The sequence below is a fragment of the Xenopus tropicalis genome, chromosome 3 (assembly GCF_000004195.4).
Source record: "Xenopus tropicalis strain Nigerian chromosome 3, UCB_Xtro_10.0, whole genome shotgun sequence".
Taxonomy (NCBI): domain Eukaryota; kingdom Metazoa; phylum Chordata; class Amphibia; order Anura; family Pipidae; genus Xenopus; species Xenopus tropicalis.
Window position 1 is genome coordinate 132,842,391 of NC_030679.2, and position 13,998 is coordinate 132,856,388.

General features: G+C 43.6%; 1 protein-coding gene across 1 annotated transcript; it reads right to left on the reverse strand.

Annotated features, from left to right (window-relative positions):
- Positions 1-6,609: 6,609 nt before the first annotated feature.
- akap8l (A-kinase anchoring protein 8 like) lies at positions 6,610-13,345 on the reverse strand. Its single transcript, NM_001045599.1, is given in 12 exon segments — positions 6,610-6,868; positions 7,248-7,343; positions 7,924-8,054; positions 8,393-8,498; positions 8,854-8,995; positions 9,420-9,498; positions 9,581-9,632; positions 9,798-9,835; positions 10,272-10,374; positions 10,528-10,837; positions 11,571-11,706; positions 13,131-13,345. Coding segments are annotated over 12 exon segments (1,467 nt in total). The 5' UTR covers positions 13,165-13,345; the 3' UTR covers positions 6,610-6,628.
- Between the last annotated feature and the right edge of the window lie 653 nt (positions 13,346-13,998).

Consider the following 13,998-nt stretch of genomic DNA (forward strand, 5'->3'; position numbering starts at 1 on the left):
TTTTTAAATTTATTGTATTATTAATATGGATATCCATGCTTTTGTTATCTCTTGCATTATATACAGTGGTGTGAAAAACTATTTGCCCCCTTTCTGATTTCTTATTCTTTTGCATGTTTGTCACACTTAAATGTTTCTGATCATCAAAAACCGTTAACTATTAGTCAAAGATAACATAATTGAACACAAAATGCAGTTTTTAAATGAAGGTTCACGTTATTAAGGGAGAAAAAAAACTCCAAATCTACATGGCCCTGTGTGAAAAAGTAATTGCCCCCTTGTTAAAAAATAACGTAACTGTGGTTTATCAATTTCAATTTTCAATTTCAATATCAATTTCTGTAGTCACCCCCAGGCCTGATTACTGCCACACCTGTTTCAATCAAGAAATCACTTAAATAGGAGCTACCTGACACAGAGAAGTAGCCCAAAAGCACCTCAAGAGCTAGACATCATGCCAAGATCCAAAGAAATTCAGGAACAAATGAGAACAAAAGTAATTGAGATCTATCAGTCTGGTAAAGGTTATAAAGCCATTTCTAAAGCTTTGGGACTCCAGCGAACCACAGTGAGAGCCATTATCCACAAATGGCAAAAACATGGAACAGTGGTGAACCTTCCCAGGAGTGGCCGGCCGACCAAAATTACCCCAAGAGCGCAGAGACAACTCATCCGAGAGGCCCCAAAAGACCCCAGGACAACATCTAAAGAACTGCCGGCCTCACTTGCCTCAATTAAGGTCAGTGTTCACGACTCCACCATAAGAAAGAGACTGGGCAAAAACGGCCTGCATGGCAGATTTCCAAGGCGCAAACCACTTTTAAGCAAAAAGAACATTATGGCTCGTCTCAATTTTGCTAAAAAACATCTCAATGATTGCCAAGACTTTTGGGAAAATACCTTGTGGACCGACGAGACAAAAGTTGAACTTTTTGGAAGGTGCGTGTCCCGTTACATCTGGCGTAAAAGTAACACAGCATTTCAGAAAAAGAACATCATACCAACAGTAAAATATGGTGGTGGTAGTGTGATGGTCTGGGGTTGTTTTGCTGCTTCAGGACCTGGAAGGCTTGCTGTGATAGATGGAACCATGAATTCTACTGTCTACCAAAAAATCCTGAAGGAGAATGTCCGGCCATCTGTTCGTCAACTCAAGCTGAAGCGATCTTGGGTGCTGCAGCAGGACAATGACCCAAAACACACCAGCAAATCCACCTCTGAATGGCTGAAGAAAAACAAAATGAAGACTTTGGAGTGGCCTAGTCAAAGTCCTGACCTGAATCCTATTGAGATGTTGTGGCATGACCTTAAAAAGGCGGTTCATGCTAGAAAACCCTCGAATAAAGCTGAATTACAACAATTCTGCAAAGATGAGTGGGCCAAAATTCCTCCAGAGCGCTGTAAAAGACTCGTTGCAAGTTATTGCAAACGCTTGATTGCAGTTATTGCTGCTAAGGGTGGCCCAACCAGTTATTAGGTTCAGGGGGCAATTACTTTTTCACACAGGGCCATGTAGGTTTGGATTTTTTTTCTCCCTAAATAATAAAAACCCTCATTTAAAAACTGCATTTTGTGTTTACTTGTGTTATCTTTGACTAACAGTTAAATGTGTTTGATGATCAGAAACATTTTGTGTGACAAACATGCAAAAGAATAAGAAATCAGGAAGGGGGCAAATAGTTTTTCACACCACTGTAGGTCAAAGACTAAAACTGAAAGTAAAGTCACATTCTACTTCCTGTTTCTTACCAGCCCACTGAGAAAAGCCCTCTACATAAACAAACCCTTTCCTTTCTTCCAGCTGCAGGCTTGGTTAGACTTGGAAATAAGGAGCAGCTCATTATACAGAATGATTATTAGGCTAATTTTGAAGACTTTTTTCCTCTGGTGAAGAAAACACTAGTGACAATGTGATTCTTGCCAGTGAGTTCAAGGCATCCACCTGCCATTGCTAACATGATCATTTCTGACCCTTGTGAAAGGCACATACTACAGCTGTCACTGGCAATAAAATGCTTGTGTTTTTACTGGAGAAGACGGCAAGTCTGAAATAGCCTCAGTGGACTAGTAATCTTTTAACCACCATGTAAGAGCTAGGAATTTGGGATAAGACTGTTATTAGCTGGTTAATCCTACATTGTTTTAACAGTCAGAACCACTGCTATGGCTTTTAGCAGCCTGGTCTGCATGTCAGGGCCTTGTTGACCATTCTATGCTCAGGTAAGTGTAACTAAACATGGCCGTGCACCATGAGACTTATTCCTTATTTTACAGTCCTGAAGGTTATTGGCCATCTGGGCACTTGAGGACGTTTGACCCCTCGTTGGAAACGTATTTTTCTGGAAATGATGATGCAGCTGTCAGTCTAGGACTTTGCTTTAAAGGAGAATGCAAGTCAAAATGTAAAAAGCATACTGCCCAATAGTCCTCCTATTGTTTAGTAAAAACCTCACACTTTTGGCTCACCTAATCAAATATTTACTCACTCACACTTACTTCACATTTTCTAGAACAGGCAGCCATCTCTAAAACGGTATTCTCCCTTCCTTTCCCTCCTTGCTCATGTGTTTCATTCCCTCCCCCCCTCCCCTCTGCCAGATCCACTTCTGATTGGCTGGTGGGCATGTGTAGCTCAGAACAGGAGACAGGATCAAGTTACCCACATGCTCAGAGAATAGGAAGGCTGCCGCTGGCACCTACAGGAAGGGGAGAGAGATTTCGGTGATGTCACTGTAGGCTTCACACTGCTGTAGGCTGCCAGCACCTTATCTCAGAGAAGCAAGCAGGGATCTGGGAATTTAGATATGCAGTAAGTACTTAAAAAGAATGCCTTTAGACTTACTTTTAATTTATTTTAACCTTTCCTTGTCCTTTAAAAAGGAATGGGGTTAGAACTTTTGTTGCCCATCGAGCTGGAAATCACTTGGGTGTTAAAATGCCCTGACCTGATCTTATCTGCCGTTCCCTAAACATCCCAATGTGCACACTGAGTAGAAAAAGCTCAATAAAACAGTGCTGATAACATGTGTCTATATTCGAGTCCCCATAGGGCTCAATGACCAACGCTACGTGCATGTAAGCACTGTGTGTGTGTTACTGGGTATGTAACATGCATTTGTTGTGCTCTGGGCACTTGTGCTATTAATCATCAAATTAAATGTCTGCCCTGAGCAGATGTTAAGTCCAGACCTTGTGTTCCTTGGTGCTCCTTCCTTTGTGTCATGGCAGGAGGTTACAGATTTGCAAGAGCGGGAATTCTGTAGCCGCCCAGACCCTTGGCCTAGGCAAAAGCTGCACAAAAGGCCACCCATTGGCGAAGAAAATTGCTTTGAAAATCTTATTCTAAAAGAATTTTTTTTTTATTCAGGAAGATGAGGATCCATTCAGAGGGGAGTCCTTAGTTCCCAGCAAAATGAAGAAGACCATAGTTGAAAAGTTGTACCCCCTTAGCTGTGCCTGTCTGGGCTAACAAACCATGCAGACCAAAAGTGGCCTGGTATATCCAGCAATGGGAGGGCAGACAGACTGCAGTGCCACTGTAAAGGCCCACACACCATGAGCAGAGCAGCAATTAAAAAACAAAAGGCTCAGGAAGGCTCTGGGTAACCGGAACACTGGGGGCTGAGAGTGAGAATGCCACGGAAGGACCCTGACCCACATAGGAAGGAAGGTCCTACTGAAGCATTATCTTGCTGAAACAGAAAACACAGGTCTCACAACCAGACAACAGTTGAATTGCAGACCTTAGACCAGGGGTCCCCAACCTTTCTTACTCGTGAGTCACAGTTAAATGTAAAAAGACTTGGGGAGCAACACAAGCACCATAAAAGTTCATGGAGGTGCCAAATAAGGGCTGTGATTGGCTATTAGGGGCCTCTATGCACCCTATCAGCTTACAGGGGCTTTATTTGGTAGTAAATCTTGTTTTTATTCAACCAAATCTTGCCCCCAAGTCAGGAATTCAAAGATAACTCCCTGGTTTGGGGGCACTGAGAGCAACATGTTGCCCCCGAGCCACAGGTTGGGGATCACTGCCTTAGACCAATAGGAGTGGACCCAAGATAACTAGTAAAAGCAACAACCAACCAATACCCGCCCAGCACAGCCACAACTTGACCCAATTCTTAGATGACAGTTTAAAATTTGTGTTGGCATTGCCCCCTCCTGTGACTTCAGAGATGGGCAAGTTACTGCATCAGTGGAGGGCCAGGGCCATATACTGATTATAGGGGAATGTCACCATTGGGGAAGGGAAAGACCCACCACCTGGGGGTCTCGGACCCTTAATAACACAATCTGTACATCACACATTCACGCATGTTCTGCATAAGACATAACTCGAGACATTACCCTCGTTTTTATTTGGAATGGTCACAACTGACAAAAAAAAAAAAAAGAACAGTTCTATCGCAAACTAACCCCTTCCACCTTGAAAAAAAAAAGGTATATATTGTGTCCGCTCTGCGTATTCTGGATGCCATTGGCTTTCCCCTGAAGTGAAGATTTAAAGGAGCAGCAATGTTTAAAAGCCATTTCATGCTGTAGTTGGTGGGGTACAGTGCAGAGAGTGAGGCAGGCAGCTGCATTATACACTCCTTGTAGTACAAACGCTTCCATTACTACTAGTGTATAAATAGGATATCGTTTCCTCTACTTCATACATAGATTCCTTTCTGGCACTAGCGCTGCAACATCTTACCCAGGAAAAGAACGCTGCCTAGTGACTCCGCCCTTAAAGGGGAAGAGTATTATGTTTTGTTGTTTCTATCAAGAGGCATTCCCAGGTTCTACACATAAGGGGAACGGTCATGTGGTTTCTTGTACATGCAAAAGGCTGCAGCTTGAGAAAGCACTGCCCCCCGAGGGGAGAGGCGGTACTGCAGGAGACCCAGCAGTCGGCACAGAAAGGATCTCCTACAAACAGAAGGCCACTGACAAGTCAAGTTGTTCACCTTTAATGCAACTTTTAGTATGTTATAAAATGACCTATTCTTGGCAACTTTTCAATTGGTCTTTATTTTATTGCTTTTGAATGATTTGTAGTCCTGTTCTGCTTCTTTCCAGCTTTCACTAGGGAGTCTCTGATTCTGGCAGCCAAGAAGCTCTTGCTCTGTGAGGCTACCAGTTTATTGTTATGGCTACCTTTTATTTCTTATCTTTCTATTCAGCCCCCTCAGCTCCTACAATTTCAAACTGCAGAGCTGCTAAAGAAAAATAAAATAAGCCAAATAATTCAAAAGCCACAAAACAAAGACCACTGGCCAACACCATACTAAAAGTTAATTTAGAGGTGAACTATCCCTTTAAGCTATTTTCTTTGTTTAACCTTTCAACAGAAAGTCCTCAACCTTTGAACTTTGTTCTATATAAATCTGATTAAAGGAGAAATATAGCTCCCCTGATACTAGCAATGGAACACTGCCAATAATATAAATGTGTATCAAAGTGCCGCCTACAGGTCCGTTCGGCTCAGAGCAGAAAGACATGGAAAGATGAAGTTAGTTTATAATAATAAAAAAACAAAAGCTATTTTAGCTCTTCTATAGACATTTGTTAACTCTGGGAATTTCTTCAGTGTATTCTTCCTTGCACTACCCCAATGTGGCACTAAATGAGTACAACCTATGGATTTGCAGTGATTATGTCACCTTGACATAATGAACCCTGAATCCTTTGTAAGCAGAGTCGGACTGGGACCCCAGGGGCCCTCCTTCCTCACCCAACCACTTTATTCTCCTAGTCTCTTTTATTTATATTCCAACATCTATTCTTCTATTTCTCTTCTTTGTTCCCATTCAGAAATAGTGAATGACCTTAAAGCAGGCCAAATAGTCAGGAGCAGGAGGGCCCACCGGGAGTTTTCCTGGTGTCCTGGTAGGCCAGTCCGACACTGTTTGTAAAAGATTCGGCCAAATCTTATGTAAATTAGGATATGGAAGAGTTAAAAGATTCGGTTCACCCAGGAGCACGGATTCGGCTGAATCCTGATGAAAAAGTCCAAATCCTGAACTGAATCCTGGATTCGGTACATCCCTAATACTAAGGTTAATGCTTTTTATTGCATGTTTACAGGGTCGGACTGGGACGCCGGGAAAAAAACCTGGTGGGCCCCGGTGGCCCAGACCTGATCCCTGTTACCGCTCCCCCGGCCGCCAGTGTCCTCCCCTGAGGCGTTTCAGTTACACACTTTCAGAGGAGGATAACGGGCAGGTGTCAGGGACTCTGCGGGGGACGCGGCCGGCAGGGCACGGGGCATGTTTATACTTTTTGTTTCCGATTAATCATTAAAAAAAACAGTTAACAAGTGATTAGTGTCCCTTAGAGTACACAAGGATTTCAGTATATCCCTGCTTGAGTATGGCTGAGGTAATTAGTGATTGAGCCACTTTCACAAACCAACCTGCCTTACAGCAAAGTTCCCCGGACATCCCTAACATAATATGATAGCAGGACATAAAAGCTACAGGGAAATGAGCTAGCCCAACCAGAAACAGCACAGACGATCTACTGAGGTAAAGAGACTTTCACATTAAGTTCAGACAATGCTGCAGCTGTTTGTATTTAAATACTGCTGCCCCTTTAAGTCAATACAACCTAGCTATTTTTTTATTTTTTTTTTACCAGTTCTCTAAATCAGATCCGCCCCTTCTTGTGCTTCCCATGATTCTTGTGGTGAAAAGTCTTCCGTACTTGGCTCTTGCTCAGCAGCAGCAGCAGGCTCATGGGAAGACTGGATGTCTCCTTCATCAGGGGGACATTCTGCCGAGGGTGCATCTTCTTCCATTGTGCTGGCTTCAGTGCTTATATGTCCGGGCGCATTATCACCTTCCAGGTTTTCTTCTTGATCATCTGTGAAAGGATTCTCACCCTAAAGAAACCAACAAATATAACTATGTTTTTATTGGTATGTATCCATGTCCTAAGGATAAATCAGTTCTGCTCTTCGACAGACGATGTAGTGATAGAAGGGACTACAGGTCATTGCTGCAAACCCTGAGAGAATCCAACCAAAATATTGGTGTTATACAGAGTAAAGAGTATAGTGTGAAGCTGCAGTGGTGAAGACTACACAGCAATATAAGTAATAACTCTGCATTAGAGGCCCCGTGTGGGCAACCTAGTGCTGTATGGGGCTATAAGCCCACAACCATTGCGAATCCTGGATTTGAGAAAATAACTACAAACGTTGAAGTATTATTTCTTTAATCAAACACTTGACTTTCCAGTCTTACTTGCGAGTCTCTCACCTTAATATAGCGCTGCAGTTTCTGGCCGATATGCTTATTATTCAGGATACTTCGCGCAACCGCCAACGCAGATTTTTTAGACTGCTCCATCGTATTCTAGGCAGAGAATAGGAGACAGAAGCAAAATAATTTCAAATATTTAAAAGGACTAGTTCAACTTAATTATTATTAACATGTAATTATACACTGGACATACATAATAACATAAAAAAGCAACCAATAACCGATACAAGAGGTGAAGAGGGCTCAACTGAGAGAAGAGAGCTTACAATCTATAAGAATAGGAGGGTTGAAACACAAGGTGTGGGAATGGGCAAGATCAGAGTTTAGCAATGTAAGAGATGTGGCACAGGGTATGGCTTTAGAAGCCTACTGAGGTTATGTTAAACTAAATGAGGGTAAGCTTCTGTAAATAAATGTGTTTTTAGAGATCTTTTGAAGGCAGAGAGATTATGGGAGAGAATTCCAGAGAAGGAATAACTGGTCTACTAAATGGAAACAGCCCCGGTGTGCACTATATACTTTGGACTCATCTGCTACTCTGCAAACACTGAGCAGCAGCAGCACCCCACACTGGCCTCTATAGCAAAAACCATACAATGGGAAAGTGGCACAGGTGTATTCCTTGAATAAAGTGAGGGCTCTTTAGATGAGTTCTAACCACAGGCAAGCTTACCCTTCGGTTCTGATTGTGTAACGGGGATTTGAGATGTCGTTGTAAGGCAGAAAAATGCATTGGAATAAAGATATCACAAGCCGCACAGTGAGCAGCTTCGACCTTCTTGATGAAATGTTCCAGTCCCAGACCTGTGCAGTACAGAAAAGGGGTTAGTTAGCACACTTTTTGGACTGGGACTTAAAATAAGCCCTGGGGTTTCAAGTACACAGAGGCCCAAACAACCCCCCACCATCCCACTAAACAGTGACTGTTTATGGCATCTTACAGCAGCCTTTCTGGCATTTGCCAGAACCCACAGATTGCCAGTCCTGGCCTGGTATGCACAGACTGGCAGATCAAGCAATGAAGGAAAAGAAGTCTGCTTTAGTATCTTATGCACATTTATGACTGGGTGATAAGTATGAAATCATTCCATGGCATGTTTCCTTGTTGCTCTTCCATATTAAGTTGGAGTTCAGCAGCTTACCCTGAGTGAGGTCTTGGTCACGGTAGATTTGTTGGATTGTGGAACTAAGGTCTTCTACAACCACACGCCGTTCCTCTGTTTTCTTTGCCTTATGCCTGACGTATTCCTGGTAGGAAGTGAGAGGTGTAAATTGGAAATTATTTTGGGAAGGACAAGAAAAATGAAAATGTTCTGAACAGAAAGGTGACAATAAATGAGCATGTGGGTGCCAAGCCAAAGAGCTACAATGCTTGTGCTGGGGCAGAGCAGATAACAGAGATAGTATCAGACCTACTGAGGAATATGTGAGTTACAGTGGCCATACACATTCAGATTTTAATCTTCTTCCATTGGATATGGATTGTAAATTTAAATGCAACAGAGTTTATCATTATCTGACCAAAATGGTATGAAAATTATCAGGATGATACAATTGCGGGTATGGCCAGCTTGAATATTAGGGAGAGAGGACCCTCGCATACCTCTAGGAAATCAGCTTGCTGCTTGGGAAGCCTCCCCCCTATGTAGCGAAAATGTTCCTTGTGGAAGTCACTTTGAAGGTGATTTGACATTTCTTCTTCATAAAATGTACGGAACTTGCACAGTGAGCAGATAAACTGAATCCTGAGTGAGAGAATTAGTGTTACTAAATTAGAGGCACTGAATCAACAAACCTATTGTTGTTTTAGAAGACACTGCATATAAACAGCAGCATGAATATGGTTATGTACTTAATATGTACCATTATAACTAGATAACAGTATTCCATATGTAGGATATAAGACAGGAAAGTCCAGCCTGCTGTCTTGTAGGAGCCGCTGAGCTACAACTTCAGCACAATGTCGTTTAGTAACCTCAGAGGGCTTTTGCTATGGAACAAGAGTCCCTTTCTACCTGTTGAATTTAAAGAATAATATTCCCCTTTTTGTTTAATGTGTTAATCAGAATAATGTGCTCCCAAGCTGAACATATATTTGTCGAGCTCCTCTGTGGGATCTAAAGTCTTGTGAATTTCAGTGGTGGGAACACAGTGTTTCAGAGCACCGACCTCTCTACCATTCGGTCTCGCAGGTGCTTGCTTTGTGTCTCCTGTTGCCTCCGCGCTGCTGCTTTTTTCTCTTCTGTACCTAAGAGTACAAAATGGTAAAACCGTCAGCCTGAGAAGCGGCACTGTGCCTGACTGATGCACCCACATGAGGAAACACTTACTTTTTTCATTCTCAGCGGTTTCTTTCTCATCAACTTCATTATCATCCCCATCCTGCAAGGATCATATGCATAAATACCCAAACTGCAGACTTGGAAAAGCTAAATAATTCTCACTATTGACACTGGAAAGGGTGCTGTTTGCCCATTACTCACAGACAGCTGACTTGAGTGCAAAGCAAACACCAATAATGAACCTTAGAGATATGATGTTACTTACATTCTTAGTGGCCTTTGCTGACTCCACATTCGCTCCATCTGGAAAATTTGGTACAGTTGATTAATGCCTCATCTCCCCAGCCCAGCACTGCACCTGTCACTCCCAGTCCCATCCTCTACTCTCAGCTATTATTTTTATAAAACTGCGGTCAGGTTGGTTCTAGCCCTGGCTGAGAGTGATCTACTCAAATGTTGAAAGCAGTAAATGACATTAACATACAGTAAAATATATAATAAACCACTGGCCCAACCTAAAACATCTGTGATTTATGATTTTATCTATTTTGCATTGTAAATAGTGAAGGTATTGTCTAGAGAATGGCTTTGAGAAACGCCACCCATAGACACTGTTAGGGATGTTACTTGGCCTCTTCTCCCATACAACAATCTCACTATATATATTATTGTTCATGCCCTCCCCCCAATTTACTTTCAAATGTACATAAATTGTCATTATTTCCACTCCCACTCTTACTCCCATCTGACTCCGCCTCCTCAGCATCCTCCGTGCTGGTTGCCGACTTTCCTTTCTTTTCTGGAGGAGGCCCTTCACCTTCTGCAGCCTTTTTCTGCCGTGCCTGTAGGGAATGAAAGGGCATAACTGTGTTCCAAGACAAGGAAAAGAAAAACACCCAGCCACATTATAAACATTAAAAATAAATACGAGCACATGGACCCCTGAGCTCCGATCTTGGACACATATAGGTCCGTGCATTGGCTCCTATGCTCACCCTTTCCCTATTAAGTCTCTTAGTCTTCTGCTTGAATCCTCCTCCAAAATAAGAGTTCCCAGTGAATGCCCTCAGTCCCTGAAAACCTGCCATTTCTGAGTAGGGCATAGGGTTGAGAAGTGGGGGAGGCCGCGCTGGTCCTCGGCCTGCTCCTGAAGCCCCTAAATTTCCCCGCATTGCTCTGCGGTGTCCTCCGCCCCAGCCACGTTGGGGAGGGTATGACTGACGCATTTCCCGACGGTTGCCATATGCCATACCTGGCTCAGAGGAGCCAAACCCCATCCGATCACTCATGTCGTAGGAACTGTATCTACAGGAGAAAATGCAAAAGGAGACAAAACAGTTAAAAAGAACACAGGGAGTAAACACTTTACAGGGTGGCACTTTGGTGTGTGTTGTTCCCTTGCTGCAGTCTGCCCTTACTGACCCTACATAGTCCTGAGTAGTAGCTGGTCACATACATCAACCTCTGCCTGTTCTGTTAGAAGAAACACTTGCCTGGCCAGGTCACTAAATACCCAGAACTCTGCCCAAAGTGGCCACACCAAGCTGATCCAAATATCCACCGAGTGTAATCGCTATCTTCACATATTTATAGGAAAGGGGACTGATTTGGTCCCAAACAGGAGTCAGACAACTGCCGATTTGGTCAGTAAAGGCCATGGAATCCTATTTATAGCTAGCTACAGGCATTGGTTCTAACTTATCCATGTGTAACAGGACCTGCAGGACCATTTGGACACAACATTATTGACCTTATCTGATGCAAGCTGGCTCTATCAGGAAGCAGTATACAGTGTTGCTGTTTGGTGTTCATTCAGCAGTATCTCAGCTGACAAACACACCATGGCACAAATGCACGTATATGCACAGCCAAGCCAAGTAAGAACAAGGAAACACCCTTACCAATATTAAATAACCAGCTGGCCCATTTAGTCCCCCCATTAAATTCTTAGGTCTGGGTTTGATTTAAACCCCCAACACTGCCTGAAGTAGCAACAGATAAGAAAAAGTATTGAAAGGGTCAGGCAGTTTAGTGTTACCTGCTTGTCATGTGGTGGGCCTCTGTGCCATCACCAGGATCATCACTGGAGGACATAGGGTAGGACGTCTGCCAGGATTTTGAGCTATAGCTGTGCCCCGAGTCTTGCCCATAATCATATCTGTAGGAGTCATAGCCTGGAATGAAGAACATCAACAAGATCATTATATTGTTTCATCCCGGTTTAGTGCTGCTCACATAACAGCAGAGGAGTGTTCATAATGCCCCACAGGTAGAAATGAGGGGCCAATCTATTAACTGAACATATACAAACAGTTGTAAAGGAAAAGTCTGTCCTTAAACTCCATACAATGCGAAACATATACACTGGGGTCCAACTAGGTCCCTAACAAGTCAGCAAGTCTGAGACCTGCATTGTCTGATCAAATGCAATTACTAAAGCCTCAGGTAGCAATAAAGGTACTGATTTGGTCAGGCACATATGGGGGGGCAATCTCCACATTGGATCACAGCCCGGCCAACCATATGCGATCTGCTGCTGGATTGGTAGGAAAGGCAAGGGCTGGCAGATGAGCAGTCAAATTATAAAACAGTTGGCTGCCTTAAAAGAATAGTTAAGTTTAAAAATAAAACTAAAATAGACAGACTGTGCAAAATAAACGTTTTCAATATAGCTAGTTAGGCCAAAATGTAGTGAATGGATGTTTAACATAATGGCCAGAACACTACGTCCTCCTTTAGGAGCTATCTAAGCAGTTAGAAGTCAGCAACCAATCAGTGACTTGTGGGGGGGGGCATATGGGGCAACTTCTTGCTCTGTGAGCTCAGGATCAAAAGCAAATTAACTGAAAAGTTATGTCCCATGTGGCCCCCCCTAAAGACACAAACTAAGAGGTTAGAGAGCTGAAAGCAGGAAGTAGAGCTCTGGCTATTATGTTAGACATCTGCTCACTCCAGCCTTTATAGATGACATTTTTGCCTAACTAACTAGATTACAAATATTCTTTGTGATACAATTTTGAACAACATTTTCTCTCTAAGGTGCCATTATGGTGTCAGATATTTATATTAATGAATTAATTACATTTCAACAATGTTATCCCTTCCTCTGCAGAGAGATTTAGCAAAGGCAAATCTGCGTATTGGAATCATGCAGTGACCCAGAAGAGCTTACAATCTAAGTGTAACAGTACATGGAAAGTGAGTGTAGCGCAGGAAGCCTAGTATCTATGCATGGCTATAGGGCCCCATTACAGAAGCCTAGGGGCAGAATTAGGGCAGGAATGACTCTCCAGTCTCCCCAGGTCGCTGCCAGGGCGGCCCCACAGTGTGAGATTGCCAGCATGGCAGCACCATGGGAATGCACCCACACACTAGTATTACCGAGGGGTGAGTGCGGCTGAGTAGAAGCCAGCAGGCTGGTTACAGAGCCCGGCACATGTTCCCCAGTGTGGGCAGTGCGCAGGTTATTTACAAACAGCAGAGCTGTCACACAAGCGCAGTCACTGCCCCTTTCACACTACAACTGCCTTTCATAAGCCCTGACTCACTCCTGCCCCACTCCTTCCCCACTCCTTCCCAAGCCCACAGCAGCCTTTACCTCCCATATACCCAGCTCCTCCTCTGTCATCCATTCCTCCGCTGAAGCCGCCAGCGAAACGCCCCTCTCTGGCTTCCTGCTCTTGCCCCGCCTTCTGGGTGCTGCTATGGGCGACAGGCCATGTCCTCCTACACACGCCTGCTCATGATTGGCACTTTTTGCGGTCACTCATCGAAGTGATTTCGCATTGGCCGACGGGTATCTCTTTTGGTCCGCCTCTTCCGGATCGAATTACTATCCGTCATTGTTTATAATCATGATGATTTCCTTTTCTTTTTGCCAAGCCCCTACTTTTCTCTTTTCCATTGGTTACAAATAATGTCAGTCACGTCGTGCCTCCCTAGCCCGCACCCCTTAAAGGCACAAAGCACCGAATAGTTATTTAGGAGATGCGTCAGAAATACTCTGTGTACTATAGGATACCAGAGCATTTTCCTTACGGAAAATACAATATGGCAACTCTATTTGTGCAGAGGCAATTGCTCACTCTGTATCAATTGTTTCACTGTCTCAAAACGGGGCCATTTTTCTATTGAGAGCCATGGATTAATGCATTGACAGTGTAGGGGGGACTGGCACTTCCCCATGACGCCCCTTCCAGGCCAGGGTTCAATATTGCAGGGATTGCCTTTAAAGGAAAGCTATACCTGCCTCCCTTTACAACTGACCCCAAATGAAACCCACATATTTATTCTGCATAGCAACTCATCAGTCCATCACCTATGCTGCAGCCTACTCTGATTTCTAAGTAGCCATACAGCTAGCCATGTAATTAATTACCAGGTGACTGGGACCTGCTAAGTTGGTTAGCAAAATGCCTCCAGAACCCACAGAGCAGCAAAAATGGTGATCATGTACTGTAGCTGCA